The 17,745-nt window shown below is 43.2% G+C and overlaps 1 protein-coding gene across 2 annotated transcripts in view; it reads right to left on the bottom strand.

Annotated features, from left to right (window-relative positions):
* Positions 1-1,508: 1,508 nt before the first annotated feature.
* The window catches only part of LOC121542582 (acidic amino acid decarboxylase GADL1-like), a 36,232-nt gene continuing 19,995 nt past the window's right edge, over positions 1,509-17,745 (bottom strand). For both annotated transcript variants that reach the window (XM_041852005.2, XM_041852004.1), the window contains exons 6-14: positions 17,611-17,726; positions 16,235-16,314; positions 15,846-15,900; positions 9,094-9,210; positions 8,862-8,926; positions 7,442-7,523; positions 5,385-5,584; positions 2,318-2,459; positions 1,509-1,683 (exon numbers count right to left, since the gene is read on the bottom strand). In XM_041852005.2, coding sequence (XP_041707939.1) covers positions 1,510-1,683; positions 2,318-2,459; positions 5,385-5,584; positions 7,442-7,523; positions 8,862-8,926; positions 9,094-9,210; positions 15,846-15,900; positions 16,235-16,314; positions 17,611-17,726 — 1,031 coding nt within the window. In that variant the 3' untranslated portion in view covers position 1,509. The remainder of the gene's footprint in view (positions 1,684-2,317; positions 2,460-5,384; positions 5,585-7,441; positions 7,524-8,861; positions 8,927-9,093; positions 9,211-15,845; positions 15,901-16,234; positions 16,315-17,610; positions 17,727-17,745) is intronic.

The raw sequence follows: 17,745 nt of genomic DNA, 5'->3' as shown, positions 1-17,745 counted from the left end.
TACCATGTAGAGTACAGAATGCCTTGCAAGAATACTATATCATGTAGAGTACAGAATGCCTTGCAAGAATACTATACCATGTAGAGTACAGAATGCCTTGCAAGAATACTATACCATGTAGAGTACAGAATGCCTTGCAAGAATACTATATCATGTAGAGTACAGAATGCCTTGCAAGAATACTATATCATGTAGAGTACAGAATGCCTTGCAAGAATACTATATCATGTAGAGTACAGAATGCCTTGCAAGAATACTATATCATGTAGAGTACAGAATGCCTTGCAAGAATACTATATCATGTAGAGTACAGAATGCCTTGCAAGAATACTATACCATGTAGAGTACAGAATGCCTTGCAAGAATACTATATCATGTAGAGTACAGAATGCCTTGCAAGAATACTATACCATGTAGAGTACAGAATGCCTTGCAAGAATACTATATCATGTAGAGTACAGAATGTATGTATAGTAATTACAGGTATTTTGAGGCAGTTTAAAACAAGTAATAAAGCATTTCATCTGTCAGCTTAAGTAAAGTGTTCCCAAAAACGTCTATAAAACATAACAAATGATGCCATATTAAGAACTGTCTGATTTCTGTAAGTGGACTCACAGTATCCAAGCACTAGGTGCGCTACATTTTAAAACAGATTTTAAAATCATTAAAGTTATTGCGTGTACAAGAAAATTCTTCAAAAGAGAAAATCCTAAATGAAAAAAAAAAAAAAAACAGCAATCTCTTTCATGACATTACATCTCATAAAATAATATAGATCTCTTAAGATTATATAAATCTCTTACAATCAATCGTATCTCTTAAAATCGTACCACCTAAAATCTCTTAAAATATTTCAGCTTTTACTAAAAGTTGCACAACTTATTTTCTGACAGGAGTTATATAATAACATTATTATATATTACCTAAAACGCACATCAATATAAAGGATAATTACTTTTAGTTTTTATTTATGTGAAATTGGTTCCAATGAAGAAGTTGAGACCTCAACCAGGCAACAAGCTACTGTGTCTAGTGTCTCATTGAATCGATAGTGAGTTGAAGAAAAAGCTAGAGAGAACACTCATTAGAACACTTTATGGGGGACAGGAAATGGAAAGATGGCATGCTGAGGCTTCTGTACAACCTGGGGCACCAAAATAAGAGAACAAGTTTGGAACCTTTTATATGACGTTTGGAAACCTCTTATAGGACGTTTTGGAAACCTCTTATAGGACGTTTGGAAACCTCTTATAGGATGTTTAGAAACTTCTTATAGGACGTTTAGAAACTTCTTATAGGGTGTTTGGGGTACCACCTCTTCCGTTTCACTCCGTATCAAAACATGATCTCCTGTTTCATGCCTACTAAACATGACCCATGGGTTTTGTCCAAATGGTACCCTATTCCCTACATAGTGCACTACTTATGACCAGGGCTCACAGAACTATGGTCAAAAGTAGTACATTAAATGGGGAATAGGGTACCATTTGGGACATATCCGTGGGATCATAAGTCCATCCCCAGGCTGTGTATTTGGTCCAGCAGGAAGTCCATGTCTTCTCTGCTGACCTGAGGGCTAATGATGATCTGTCTGAAGAAGTTAGCCTTGTCTCCATGGGGCTGGTAGCCTACCATCATAGAACCCTTCTTCATCATGCGCTCCTTAACCACTGGCGCCACCTGGGGGTAGGGAGTAGTACATACACTGTGAGATGGTGAAACTGGAAGTTAAGGTATCAGCATTCTAATAATCTCTCCTTCCTTCTGAAGTAAGCACTAATTCACTACGCCCCACAAATGTGAGAGCATTGGATTGGTGTTTCCATGTACCAGTCATTACCTTTCAAAACCATGAAATCCTGGCAGAAAGGAGAGATTATTTGGACGTAACCAAATTGAAGTTGTATTTAGAGTCTCTACACACTGATCTAAGGTCAATTTCTGCATGGATTGGATTGGAGGAATATGGTCCTGCTTGACATCTGGTGTCAGTGGTGGGATCTGAACCCACGCCTCTGAAGAGACCGGAGCCTAAATCCTCATGGTTAGCTAACTACTTTTCTCATTCATATCCTGTGAAATGAATGTGTTTTTTGTTTTTAGTTTTTTTTCAACATGAATGAAATGACTGGATGAAATTGTATGAACCTTTTGTGTTATTCATGACAGAGCTTCTGTTTATGTTGTAGTATTGAGCCGTCACAGGAAAGGAGAGGATAGTGACAGAGCTTCTGTTTATGTTGTAGTATTGAGCCGTCACAGGAAAGGAGAGGATAGTGTTCTGTATATGAGGGGGATGTCCACTCTGACTTACCGCATGGACCTTTTCCCAGAACTCAGCTCCATCAGCCATGTTCCTCAGACTGGGAGGAATGTACCAGAAACAGACGTTGGTGTACTCAGGCTCCATCACAAGACGGAATCCATCTCTCTTCTTGATCTCCTCTGCCAGATATCTACCAAAAGGAGAAGGAAGTCACCGAGTGTCAGAAATAATTACATTCCACAACTGTGTGAACCTTTTTCAGGCTACAAGATCTTTACTGAGCCTTTGTCGACAGTGCAAGACTGCAATGTGTCTTCTAGTCTACCCAACACAGCAATCCTGCTCCGTAGTCTTAGAGAGCCCTACCTCTTTTTTACCAAGTGAATGACTGCAATATCTTTCCTACTGTCTATGTTTCCAACACAGCAGTAGTCCTCCTGCGATCCTCTAGACCACCACTAGAGGTCCCTGTCCACCAGCCAGACAGTCCAACACTCTAGTTGGCTGAACTTGGCTTATAGCAAGCATAAAGATGAAAACTATCAGTGGAGGCTCCTCAGAACAGGAAGGGGAGGACCATCCTCCTCAGTGAATTTAATAAAAATAAAAATTGTGAAATATTAAAAAAGTTATCCTTTTCAGATTATACTAAATATACTCACGTCACCAAATAATTGATTAAAACACACTGTTTTGCAATGAAGGTCTACAGTAGCCTCAGCAGCACTCTGTAAGGTAGCACCATGGTGTAGCCGGAGGACAGCTAGCTTCCATCCTCCTCTGGGTACATTGACTTCAATACAAAACCTAGGAGGCTCATGGTTCCTACCCTCTTCCATAGACTTACACAGTAATGATGACAACTTCCGGAGGACATCCTCCAACCTATCAGTGCTCTTGCAGCATCAACTGACATGTTGTCCACCCAATCAAAGGATCAGTGAATGCAATGCATAAAATGTGGTGAGTAGTTGACTCAAAGAGAGAGAAAGACAATAGTTGAACAGTTTTGAACAAATTAATTTCTTTAAAAATGAAGGAGATGCAAGAGAGAGCGAGAGAGAGAGAGAGAGAGAGAGAGAGAGAGAGAGGCAGAGAGAGAGAGAGAGAGAGAGAGAGAGAGAGAGAGAGAGAGAGAGAGAGAGAGAGAGAGAGAGAGAGAGAGAGAGCGAGAGAGAGAGGCAGAGAGAGAGAGAGAGAGAGAGAGAGAGAGAGAGAGAGAGAGAGAGAGAGAGAGAGAGAGAGAGAGAGAGAGAGCTAGCTATACTTTGTTGTATTTTTTTCACTTTCACTTAGCTAGCGAATGCAGCTACTCAGACACCCGGCTCAAACAGAGAGGGATGCTATGTTAGCTGGCTGGCTATGGCAATCCAACACTGGAACATTTCCAAGTCAAGGTAAGGTTTTATACATTTATTGCCACCGGGCCTGCCGGTGTAACTGCTAAACTGCTTGCTGATTGTAGCGGGTTTACTAACGCGTTAGTTCTAGTAGCTATGTTGACTATGACGTCAGCTAATATGGTGACAACGATGTAGGCTGTGTGTAGCGGTTAGCGGTTATGATATGAAGGTTTGGCTTGAAAAGGTTTTCTCGCCTGGTCACAGACAGCTGATTTGCTGTGTACTGAAGTACACAAGCGAAGGGAAAAGGTGAGAGGAGGAGAGCGCATAGATGCGAGAAGGAATTCCACAACGATCAAAGTGATCATGCTGTTTGAATGTAGCTGCTATGAAAGGGAACTGTGTTTGCGTGTTATCAGGGGTGTATTCATTCCGCCGATTCTGTTGAAAAACGGTTCTTAAAACGGAAGCAAACGGAACAAAACGGGGATAAACATACCTGAATTTGTCCAATAGAAACTCTCGTTTGCAACGGTTGGACAAATGATCACACCCTAGATGCGGGCAAGAGTGTTCAAGGCGGTATTGAATGTGTCACTGTCCGTCACCTTGAATATTCAAATTTTTCTCTCTATCTCTGCTCCTACGTTGTAAACTTTCATTCATAGGCTAGGTTGTTAGCAACCTCATGATGGGTACAGGGAAAACTTGAGTATCATGTAGTAGCCTAAACCTATCGCTGTTACATTGAACTGGGTGAATGGAATATGAATGACAGTCATCCGATATGCTGTAATAGAAATAAGGCCATGCTCATTTTTTTTTTTTAAGAATCGTCCTCCCTCATCTTGAACGGCACCAACCGCCACTGAATCCTATACAGCATTATCCACATGAATGGAGCAGGAGACGACATGGAGCAGGTCTATCAGTAGCAGCAGTCTGATAATAGCTTGGCCGTTGTCTGGCCCCCTGTGTCATGTCGTGTGACCCATATCTTGCGCTCACATACCCCCTGCAGTCGGTAGGTTCTGAACTGTAAAGGGTCATAGGTCATTTACAACTAACCCTCCAAATACGCAGCATGATTTCTAGGACTGCTGAATATCTGCAGCCTGCCAAGCACATTCAGCCTCTATATTATCTACCGTATACCCCTTTAGAAAAGCTGTTGAGACGCTGTGGTTGCTCTTGTAGAAGATATAGCATTCCTCAGCCTGGACTATATATAGTAGAGGTATCTTAGGTGTAGGGTTCCTCCACAATTAAACTGGTATTGTGTGTGGAAAGCGTATGGAAAGCATGCATACTGTTTGGATAGAAATTTCATTGTGTATAGATCAGAGGTGGCCACAGTGCAGCGACGGCCTCCTCTCCTCCTGGAGAGCTACTGGGTGGGTGTGCAGGTTTTTACTCAAGCCCTGCACTAACAGATATGATTCAGACAATTAAGATCGTGATGAGCAGAAGCCTATATGCCTTAGTATCTCTTCAGGGGTGGCCACCTTCGCTGTATGTACACTACCGGTCGAAAGTTTTAGAACACCTATTCATTCAAGGGTTTTTCTTTATTTGTACTATTTTCTACATTGTAGAATAATAGTGAAGACATCGAAACTATGAAATAACACATATGGAATCATGTAGTAACCAAAAAAGTGTTAAACAAATCAAAATATATTTGAGATTTTTCAAATAGCCTTGATGACAGCTTTGCACAGTCTTGGCAGAGAGAAAGAACATTTGTTTCTCATAAGACATGTCAAACTGACCTAGCCATAGCGAGGGCCCTGTCCACTCTCTCCTCCAGACCCTTGGTGCCGATGGCTTTCCACATCAGCCAGAACTTGAAGGCGTCGGGCTTGCGGCTGCACTGGATGGACTTGTCTCCTGTGTCATAGCTGACATCATAGAACTTATCCTGCTGGAAGAGGTAGGAGGCCTGGGCCGAGTGACACCGCTGGAGAAGATTCTAGAACAACAGAACAGAGAGAACATATGAGTCTTTGGAGCAGAGTCTGGAGAATGAGGAAGAGGTGGAGGAGGAGGAGGAGGAGGAGGCGGAGGAGGGGTAGAAAGAGAAGGAGGAGGAGGAGGAAGAGGAAGAAGATGAGGGGAAGAGGAGGAGGAAGAGAAGGAGGAGTAGGAAGAGGAAGAGGAGGAGGAGGAAGAGGGGGAAGAGGAGGGGGAGGAGGGGGAGGAGGAGGATGGGGAAGAGGAGGAAGAGGAGGAGGAAGAGGAGGAAGAGGAGTAGCAGGAAGGTGAGTAGGGGTAATGTGAGACTGCATGCAGGGTAAATGTGCACTCATTTAGTCTGACTTTAAGTTCTGGTGGTATGGTAATGTATGAAGCTGAAGGTAGAGCTGGGTTGGTACAGGACATAGTTCCAGTGGGATGGTAATGTATGAAGCTGAAGGTAGAGCTGGGTTGGTACAAGACATAGTTCCAGTGGGATGGTAATGTATGAAGCTGAAGGTAGAGCTGGGTTGGTACAGGACATAGTTCCAGTGGGATGGTAATGTATGAAGCTGAAGGTAGAGCTGGGTTTGTACAGGACATAGTTCCAGTGGGATGGTAATGTATGAAGCTGAAGGTAGAGCTGGGTTGGTACAGGACATAGTTCCAGTGGGATGGTAATGTATGAAGCTGAAGATAGAGCTGGGTTGGTACAGGACATAGTTCCAGTGGGATGGTAATGTATGAAGCTGAAGGTAGAGCTGGGTTGGTACAGGACATAGTTCCAGTGGGATGGTAATGTATGAAGCTGAAGGTAGAGCTGGGTTGGTACAGGACATAGTTCCAGTGGGATGGTAATGTATGAAGCTGAAGGTAGAGCTGGGTTTGTACAGGACATAGTTCCAGTGGGATGGTAATGTATGAAGCTGAAGGAGGTAGAGCTGGGTTGGTACAGGACATAGTTCCAGTGGGATGGTAATGTATGAAGCTGAAGGTAGAGCTGGGTTGGTACAGGACATAGTTCCAGTGGGATGGTAATGTGTGAAGCTGAAGGTAGAGCTGGGTTGGTACAGGACATAGTTCCAGTGGGATGGTAATGTATGAAGCTGAAGATAGAGCTGGGTTGGTACAGGACATAGTTCCAGTGGGATGGTAATGTATGAAGCTGAAGATAGAGCTGGGTTGGTACAGGACATAGTTCCAGTGGGATGGTAATGTATGAAGCTGAAGATAGAGCTGGGTTGGTACAGGACATAGTTCCAGTGGGATGGTTTTGTATGAAGCTGAAGATAGAGCTGGGTTGGTACAGGACATAGTTCCAGTGGGATGGTAATGTATGAAGCTGAAGGTAGAGCTGGGTTGGTACAGGACATAGTTCCAGTGGGATGGTAATGTATGAAGCTGAAGATAGAGCTGGGTTTGTACAGGACATAGTTCCAGTGGGATGGTAATGTATGAAGCTGAAGATAGAGCTGGGTTGGTACAGGACATAGTTCCAGTGGGATGGTAATGTATGAAGCTGAAGGTAGAGCTGGGTTGGTACAGGACATAGTTCCAGTGGGATGGTAATGTATGAAGCTGAAGATAGAGCTGGGTTGGTACAGGACATAGTTCCAGTGGGATGGTAATGTATGAAGCTGAAGATAGAGCTGGGTTGGTACAGGACATAGTTCCAGTGGGATGGTAATGTATGAAGCTGAAGGTAGAGCTGGGTTGGTACAGGACATAGTTCCAGTGGGATGGTAATGTATGAAGCTGAAGATAGAGCTGGGTTTGTACAGGACATAGTTCCAGTGGGATGGTAATGTATGAAGCTGAACCCACCCCTCCCTCCCTCCCTCCCTCCCTCCCTCCCTCTTGGTGGTTAGCATACCGTTTTGTCCCGAACCATGAATGCACAGCACTGTAGACCAGCCATCAGCATCTTGTGAGGATTCCATGCTACTGAGTTGGCTCTAAGAGAAAAATCAAAGCAACAGAAAGTTGTTTTAAAACCATGTGCTATTATGAACAGTTTATCCCTGTTGTCTTACTACCTCCTCCAGATATCCCTGTTGTCTTACTACCTCCTCCAGATATCCCTGTTGTCTTACTACCTCCTCCAGATATCCCTGTTGTCTTACTACCTCCTCCAGATATCCCTGTTGTCTTACTACCTCCTCCAGATATCCCTGTTGTCTTACTACCTCCTCCAGATATCCCTGTTGTCGTACTACCTCCTCCAGATATCCCTGTTGTCTTACTACCTCCTCCAGATATCCCTGTTGTCTTACTACCTCCTCCAGATATCCCTGTTGTCTTACTACCTCCTCCAGATATCCCTGTTGTCTTACTACCTCCTCCAGATATCCCTGTTGTCTTACTACCTCCTCCAGATATCCCTGTTGTCGTACTACCTCCTCCAGATATCCCTGTTGTCTTACTACCTCCTCCAGATATCCCTGTTGTCGTACTACCTCCTCCAGATATCCCTGTTGTCGTACTACCTCCTCCAGATATCCCTGTTGTCTTACTACCTCCTCCAGATATCCCTGTTGTCGTACTACCTCCTCCAGATATCCCTGTTGTCTTACTACCTCCTCCAGATATCCCTGTTGTCTTACTACCTCCTCCAGATATCCCTGTTGTCTTACTACCTCCTCCAGATATCCCTGTTGTCTTACTACCTCCTCCAGATATCCCTGTTGTCTTACTACCTCCTCCAGATATCCCTGTTGTCTTACTACCTCCTCCAGATATCCCTGTTGTCTTACCACCTCCTCCAGATAACCCTGTTGTCTTACTACCTCCTCCAGATATCCCTGTTGTCTTATTACCTCCTCCAGATATCCCTGTTGTCGTATTACCCCCTCCAGATATCCCTGTTGTCTTACTACCTCCTCCAGATATCCCTGTTGTCTTACTACCTCCTCCAGATATCCCTGTTGTCTTACTACCTCCTCCAGATATCCCTGTTGTCTTCCTACCTCCTCCAGATATCCCTGTTGTATTATTACCTCCTCCAGATATCCCTGTTGTCTTACCACCTCCTCCAGATATCCCTGTTGTCTTACTACCTCCTCCAGATATCCCCGTTGTCTTACTACCTCCTCCAGATATCCCTGTTGTCTTATTACCTCCTCCAGATATCCCTGTTGTCGTACTACCTCCTCCAGATATCCCTGTTGTCTTATTACCTCCTCCAGATATCCCTGTTGTCTTACTACCTCCTCCAGATATCCATGTTGTCTTACTACCTCCTCCAGATATCCCTGTTGTCTTATTACCTCCTCCAGATATCCCTGTTGTCTTACCTGTGGATGCCCTGTAGCAGGTATCTGTGTTTCTTAGACATCAGGGCTCCTCCTCCCCAACATGCCTACAGGACGGACAGACAACAGACAGACAAACAGACAGAGAAGAGTGTGATTGAGTGAATGATTAAAGGAACAAACAAACTAATGAACTATGGACAAATGGATTGATGGATCGATAAATCGATAAATGAATGAATGAATGAATGAGCTTTAATTAAGATCCACTTACATCTACGTGCATCCATAGATTGTGTCGTTCACAGATGTCAGCTATCTCCTCCAACGGGTCGAAGGCCCCTAGTACTGTTGTTCCTGCTGTGGCGTTCACCATGAAGGGCAACGCTCCCTGTCAACAACAACAACAACAACACGCCATCAGGACAACAATATAATCCCACTGGGCACACACTGGTTGAATCAACGTTGTTTCCACGTCATATCAATGAAATGTCATTAAACCAACATGGAATAGACGTTGAATTGATGTGTGTGCCCAGTGGGATATTACTCCAACACCCTGGTCATTAATACTCCACACCATCATCAGAGGACAACAATATAATATTACTCCAACACCCTGGTCATTAATACTCCACACCATCATCAGAGGACAACAATATAATATTACTCCAACACCCTGGTCATTAATACTCCACACCATCATCAGAGGACAACAATATAATATTACTCCAACACCCTGGTCATTAATACTCCACACCATCATCAGAGGACAACAATATAATATTACTCCAACACCCTGGTCATTAATACTCCACACCATCATCAGAGGACAACAATATAATATTACTCCAACACCCTGGTCATTAATACTCCACACCATCATCAGAGGACAACAATATAATATTACTCCAACACCCTGGTCATTAATACTCCACACCATCATCAGAGGACAACAATATAATATTACTCCAACACCCTGGTCATTAATACTCCACACCATCATCAGAGGACAACTATATAATATTACTCCAACACCCCTGGTCATTAATACTCCACACCATCATCAGAGGACAACAATATAATATTACTCCAACACCCTGGTCATTAATACTCCACACCATCATCAGAGGACAACAATATAATATTACTCCAACACCCTGGTCATTAATACTCCACACCATCATCAGAGGACAACAATATAATATTACTCCAACACCCTGGTCATTAATACTCCACACCATCATCAGAGGACAACAATATAATATTACTCCAACACCCTGGTCATTAATACTCCACACCATCATCAGAGGACAACAATATAATGTTACTCCAACACCATGGTTACTACCACTACACAAAACATATATGGGTCACTCCAAAACCCAAATAACCCTAAACCTAACCAGGGGTATAATCAACAGCAGTTCCCTAACCCTAACCATTGGTATATTCAACAGCAGTTCCCTAACCCTAACCAGGGGTATAATCAACAGCAGTTCCCTAACCCTAACCATGGGTATAATCAACAGCAGTTCCCTAACCCTAACCATTGGTATATTCAACAGCAGTTCCCTAACCCTAACCAGGGGTATAATCAACAGCAGTTCCCTAACCCTAACCATGGGTATAATCAACAGCAGTTCCCTAACCCTAACCATTGGTATAATCAACAGCAGTTCCCTAACCCTAACCATTGGTATATTCAACAGCAGTTCCCTAACCCTAACCATGGGTATAATCAACAGCAGTTCCCTAACCCTAACCATTGGTATATTCAACAGCAGTTCCCTAACCCTAACCATGGGTATAATCAACAGCAGTTCCCTAACCCTAACCATGGGTATATTCAACAGCAGTTCCCTAACCCTAACCATGGGTATAATCAACAGCAGTTCCCTAACCCTAACCAGGGGTATAATCAACAGCAGTTCCCTAACCCTAACCATGGGTATAATCAACAGCAGTTCCCATAATATGGAGAGAATATGTTACATAATATATCTGACACCAAACAACCAGTGGCGGCTGGTGAAAAATATTCTCGGTGGGGCTGTGCCATACTTTTTTTTCCTGTAACCATCGCGATATATTTTAACACAAACTGCAGGACAGCAGTGCTCAGTGAAACATTCAGTAATTATTTAATGCCAATATTAAAAAGTTGAGGCATTCTTACACAAAAACATATTACACAAACCCAAGCCTTTCATTTGCATTTAAAGTGAACTTTTTACCATTGGTAGTAAACAGGCAACGCAACAGGCATGCTGTCAGAACAGAGTGGAAAGTGGACAATAACATGAAATTATTATAAAGTTTATAGGAAATCTTACACTGTATAAAAGGATGTATAATATAGAAATGGATATCAAGTGGATGAACTCAAACCTTTGACTGGAAGAATAGCATACAGTATTTTATGATCATACTAAATGTGACTAATTGTTAATGTGCTCCAGAACTGCAACAATTAATTGATACAAAACAACATATATACATTAATATTAGCAAAGACACTATTAAGACTTTCTAGAGTACCATATATAACTGGATTTTTTATGCTAAGGTCAACTATATACAAAGAAACATGCGGCCAGAGCTGCTCTGTGTGTGTGTGTCTGTCATCTTATTTGTACAGGAATTTTGCCCGTCTGTCCTTCTGAGTGGCAAACCTCTCAATGACCCTTTGATTAAAGTCAGGAATGTCCCTGACAAGTTTCTTCTCCATGGAGAGCATGGCCAGAGCGTTCAGGCGATCCTGTGTCATGCTGTTTCTCAGGAAGGTCTTGATCCTTTTCAGTGTAGAGAAGCACCTTTCTGACTCAGCAGTTGTCATGGGTGTGGTGATGAGGATCTTGAGGAGGCTGGCAGTCTCTGTGAAAGTGCTCTGAAGGTTGTTCTCCATGAAGAACTGGTACAGGGGCACTGCACCACTACAAGCCTTGAACTCACTGTTCTCATAGATGAGGGACAGTTCGGTTTGAGCTTGGCCTTGTTCAACATGGGGTACGCCTCCACGGTTGTTTCCAAGCGCTGTATCGGGAACTTCACACTGTGTTGTGGGAACAACTCTCCGTGCAATAGTGTTGCGCTGATGAGGTGCTGGGTGAAGGAGAACCTCTCTTTGGCATGACTCAGGATGGTATCACATACCTGTAAAAGATACATCATCAGCTTTAATTTGCAATTAAGCTATTTTGATGCAAGTGATCCTGACTGACACATGCCTATGTCCAACTCAAGTATATGATTACCAAGGTGCTGATTGTTCAGGGTTTTGGCTACATACTACCAGGCCTGAAAAAAAGTTCTATGGGGAAACACTGACAATTACATCACAACTTACCTCTATAGCCAACCTCTGTTGTTCTCCTGGTCCCAGCATCCTCCGTCGCTTGATGGGCTGTTGCTGCTCGTCAGATGCGCTGTCCCCACACAAAGAGGGAATTGAGGCCCTGGGTCCAAAAAATAAAGTTTAATTTGATAACTTGCAATCAGACTTCTTAGCTCACTGTAATTCCCCCTCAACACACAACCAGTGACTTATATATATATATATAGACAGACAGACAGACAGACAGACAGATAGTGTGTATATACACACAAACTATGTCTAGTAACTGCTTTTAACCTGTGATGTACATAATTAACTGATGTTATTACGTTTTAAAGCCTTTTTCTATTACATTTGTGAGAGGGATGCAACATAATTTTGTTCTGCTGTGCACTTAGCAATAAAGTTAATCTTCAATAACAACTAGGCCTCTTCTAGAAATTGACCTGGTGGACACCTGAATAATTATTACAAACTGTGTAGTACTTTCCTGCATTATTATCAACGTCTGATTGTGTCTTTTTGGACAAACACTTGTTCTCGTGGTCGAGTAACAACAACTGCGCTCCTTGAGTGACGGGGTGGTACTTGGTGAGAGAGGGAGAGAGACGACCCAAATTGCGGAGTAAACTAGAAAAACGGACGTTACACATGGCGGAGTGGCATTACCACATTTAACAAACCAAACATTGAAATACCGTTATAGAAGGTAAAGTAAAAACCCAAACTGGTCTGTGCATCAATACCGGTATATAGTAATATATAGGCAACATACCGTATATCTGTATCAATTATGTATCAGTTTTACATGTGACCCATATCAAATTTGCGCATTCACACTGAAGGAGCACACAAATGCAATGCTCATTTGGCGTGATTGTCGTGGTAACACAGGTGAAAAAAATCCTGAATGGTATCCTAATGGCAGCCATTTTGGTTAGGGGAGAAATACAAACAACTCTACTGCCATACATTCCAATTAGACTGAAGGCATACAGTTGTGTCCAAATATATTGGCACCCTTGGGCTTTTCTTAAATAATTCCCTATTTCTTCTAAAATCAGTTGAAATTTGAGAGGAAAAAATGGGTCTCCACACCTTTAATTATATTTCTGTAAACTTAAGTTTACAATTGTAATTTAGAAAATATAGACAAATGTCATGGACTAAATTATTGGCACCCTGGAGCTAGTACTTGGTTGCACAGCTTTTGGCCAAGATAGCTGCCAACATATGCTTATTGTAGACATCAATGAGCTTGCTGCACCTTTTCTGCTGGCAATTTGGCCCATTCTTCAGCAGCAAACTGCTGTAATTCTTCAATGTTTGAGGGTTGCACTCCACCAACTTCTTTTTTCAGATCTTGCCAAAACTAATGTGGTCCCGTGTAGCTCAGTTGGTAGAGCATGGCGCTTGCAACGCCAGGGTTGTGGGTTCGTCCCACGGGGGCCAGTATGAAAAAAATTTATGCACTCTTAACTGTAAGTCGCTCTGGATAAGAGCGTCTGCTAAATGACTAAAATGTAATGTAAATGTCTTCTCTTTCCTTTTAAAATACTAAAACAAATATAATTGTGACGGCTCTATGATAATCACTCACTTTGATGACCAGACACATTTAGGCTTTTAAACTGTTGTAAGTGAACTATTCATCTTTCTAACAGCATCTTTATCAGCCAATAGTAAATATAGTTATTTACCTGATTGTTAGCATGCTTTCTGTGAACCTCTGGACAAGTGCTTTAATGAAGACAGGGTCGATGTTCCTCTTCTGCAGCTGGCTGAAAAGCATGTCCACATTTGGCATGATCTTGTGGAACAGTGCCAGGAAAAAACAGAAAGCCTCGTCTTCGAGCATCCTCACAAAGCCCCCCGCCTCTCTGACAGTCGGGGCATCAAAGTTCCCAGAGTCTCTGATGGTCTGGAAACACGTTAGGAGGTCATCCCTGTACTGCGTACACAGTGTTTACAGCGCGACTGTGGAAGTTCCACCGTGTTGTAGAGGCTCTGGGAGTCTATGCGCAACCACTTCGTCAAGCACGGTGGTTCGCTTGGGAGACCTGGAGAAGAAAGCAGAAAATCCTGCAAGGTCGGAAAAGAAAGTGCCGATCCTGGGGATGCGTGAAGTAGCCTGCTGCATGATGAGGTTCAGCTGATGTGCATAGCAGTGGACGTAGTGCGCATTTTCGTACACATCCACTATTTTACGCTGCACTCCGCCGGTGGCTCCCCTCATCACACTTGCTCCGTCGTAAGCCTGGGCAATAAGTTTGGCCTTTTGTCCATGTGAGAGTATGGTGCTGAGCCTCTCCAGCAGCGCTGTAGCGATGGTGTCGGGCGGTTGCGTTCTCGATCAAAATGAACTCGAAAACGCTCTTGGACGTTACTTTTAGCATCGATGTAGCGTATCACAAGCACCAACTGGCAGTGGGTGGAAACGTCAGTCGTCTCGTCAGCTTGAATGGCGATAAAATCAGCACTCTTTACTTCCTCCAGGATGTAATCCTTAAGCACTGACAACATACAGTCCAACAGCTCGTTCTGTATCGTCTTTGACGTGCCCTTAAAAACGGTAGCTGTCTTCAGGTGCTCCTCCAGCACACTGTCGAGGGAGGCAACAAAATCCACTAAGCCCCGGAAAATGCCGGGGTTGTCCGAGGAGTCAGTCTCCTCGTGCCCACGCAAGGCCAACTCAAAAGCCCCACAGAACTTCACACAATCGATAATTTTGGATAGAATGTGCCTGTTTTTATCCACCTCCTCATTGTGTTTCCTCACCGCAATCCTGTGGCCGTCATCCAGCTGCGTAGCAATGTTCACCCTTCCTAATACAGCTAGCTTTACAGAGTTGTCCATGTGTGCCCTGGTGTTCTCATGTTTCTTTACCTTCTCTGACAGGTGCTTCATATCCCTCACTCCGGTACCTGTCCATGCTGAATCTGACCCCGTCGTTTTAAAAAAGCAAGCACGGAAAGCAAAATAAAGCATTAGCATCAGTGCACCCAGCTAGCCAAGCCTTCCTGGTGTACCAGCTACGGGAGAAGCCGCGCATATACTGCTTCCCTTTCTCGCTAGCCTGCTGTCTGATTGAGAGGTCAGGTTGATCTGGGCCCAGCTCTTTCACCCCGAACTTTCTCTGACAAAGTTCTCCTCTCAAACGGATCTTGGAGGAGAGATTTCACCGAGTTAGGGTTGGGTCTTGGAGGAGTAACGCTTGTGTCGCCATTGTCGTCTAGTAAAAATGGCGCCACTGGAGCCCGGTCCTTATTTTATCAGGGGCGAGCTTGGGGCGATAAAATAATCGCCCTCCTTGGATTCGAATTAAAATCGCTGATTAGCTACATTTTATGTCATACATTCATATCTTAAATTAGCAATTGGCTTAACTGCTACGTAGACCCGCCTCCTCGGGGCACTTTCTGTATCGCCCAGAGCTGACGAGGCGTTTGACAGGCAGAGGAAAGGTTGCGAATATGATTTTCTATCATATCTTACACATATTACTGTGTGCATTCCATATTTCAAACACACAAATATTGACATACTGATGTTTTTATTATTATTATTATTATTATTATTTTTTTTTTTTTATAATTTTATTTAAGGGGGCGGCGCCCTAGCGCCTCTATCGGCCAGCCGCCACTGCAAACAACCCTGCTGACTCCATTCATAGTTATCCTTCTCACCTCATCTTTGGCTCTCTGTACTTGTTTCTCAAACTCAGCTGGAATCATCTTCCCTCTGAGAAACAACAACACAGAAAGAAAGAGGAAGGAGGATTAGTAAGAGACAGGCGTCATGGTGACACCGGTCAGTCATTGTGGACAGTGACAACAGAAGCGTGTAGTTTGGTGTGGTGCGGACGGTGGAAGTAACCATGTTAACTGTAGCAGTAACCAGCAGTAACCAGCAGTAACCAGCAGTAACCAGCAGTAACCAGCAGTAACCAGCAGTATCCAGCAGTAACTAGCAGTATCCAGCAGTAACCAGCAGTAACCAGCAGTATCCAGCAGTAACCAGCAGTAACCAGCAGTAACCAGCAGTAACCAGCAGTAACCAGCAGTAACCAGCATACCTCTTATCTGACGGGATCACATAAACATTGTTGGTGCCAATCCCCAGGAAAGCTGCTGCTTTGGCAACAGAGTAATGACACTGAAAATAACAATGAAGAGAAAAGTGTCACTGAGGGAGAACTGGTTCATCCACAAAATGACCCGTCTGGACAGGATCCATAATAAGATACTACACACATTATAATACGTATGGTGTTAATAGTTCTACACACACAGGGATTATAATACGTATGGTGTTAATAGTTCTACACACACAGGGATTATAATACGTATGGTGTTAATAGTTCTACACACACAGGGATTATAATACGTATGGTGTTAATAGTTCTACACACACAGGGATTATAATACGTATGGTGTTAATAGTTCTACACACAGGGATTATAATACGTATGGTGTTAATAGTTCTACACACACAGGGATTATAATACGTATGGTGTTAATAGTTCTACACACACAGGGATTATAATACGTATGGTGTTAATAGTTCTACACACAGGGATTATAATACGTATGGTGTTAATAGTTCTACACACAGGGATTATAATACGTATGGTGTTAATAGTTCTACACACACAGGGATTATAATACGTATGGTGTTAATAGTTCTACACACACAGGGATTATAATACGTATGGTGTTAATAGTTCTACACACACAGGGATTATAATACGTATGGTGTTAATAGTTCTACACACACAGGGATTATAATACGTATGGTGTTAATAGTTCTACACACACAGGGATTATAATACGTATGGTGTTAATAGTTCTACACACACAGGGATTATAATACGTATGGTGTTAATAGTTCTACACACACAGGGATTATAATACGTATGGTGTTAATAGTTCTACACACACAGGGAATACAAAGCCATTTAGTCAATAGCTTTCAGAGCAACAGCTGGAGCTGAGAAACTCCCTGATAGCTGTGTGGTTGTTGTGATACGTTATCGTCAAGAGCTGAGCAGACACCCACACCCACTATGAGTAGATGTCACACCTACAGACTCCTGATATGGAGCAGCCTAGGACTGGGTAGTGCTTGTGATTGGAATCATTTGGCAGATGTAATACCTAGGCATGTTGACTCTTTCAGACGTTCTTGAAAGGTACCAACCGGTGCCGATTCACATCATGTACACTCAAACCCTCACGTTATCAAACTGTCACGTTAAGCATAGGGTATGCTGCATAACGGTCGCTTTGTATGGTGTTATAAAAACAACAGGTGTTGGCCTGCCCTGTGTGTGTGTGTGTGTGTGTGTGTGTGTGTGTGTGTGTGTGTGTGTGTGTGTGTGTGTGTGTGTGTGTGTGTGTGTGTGTGTGTGTGTGGGTGGGTGTGTGTGTGTGTGCGTGCGTGTGTGTCTACCTCCTGAGATGTAAACATGACCAGTCTAGGCAAGGCAGACAGACCCAGCTCCTTGACATCAGGACAGTGGTGGTACCTGGCCACGTTCACAGCATACATGTTGGACACAGAGCCACCTGGAGAACACACAGACAA

Source organism: Coregonus clupeaformis, unplaced genomic scaffold (genome assembly GCF_020615455.1).
Source record: "Coregonus clupeaformis isolate EN_2021a unplaced genomic scaffold, ASM2061545v1 scaf0486, whole genome shotgun sequence".
NCBI lineage: Eukaryota > Metazoa > Chordata > Actinopteri > Salmoniformes > Salmonidae > Coregonus > Coregonus clupeaformis.
The sequence above is the reverse complement of the archived record's forward strand: the minus strand, read 5'-3'. Positions and strand labels throughout refer to the sequence as shown.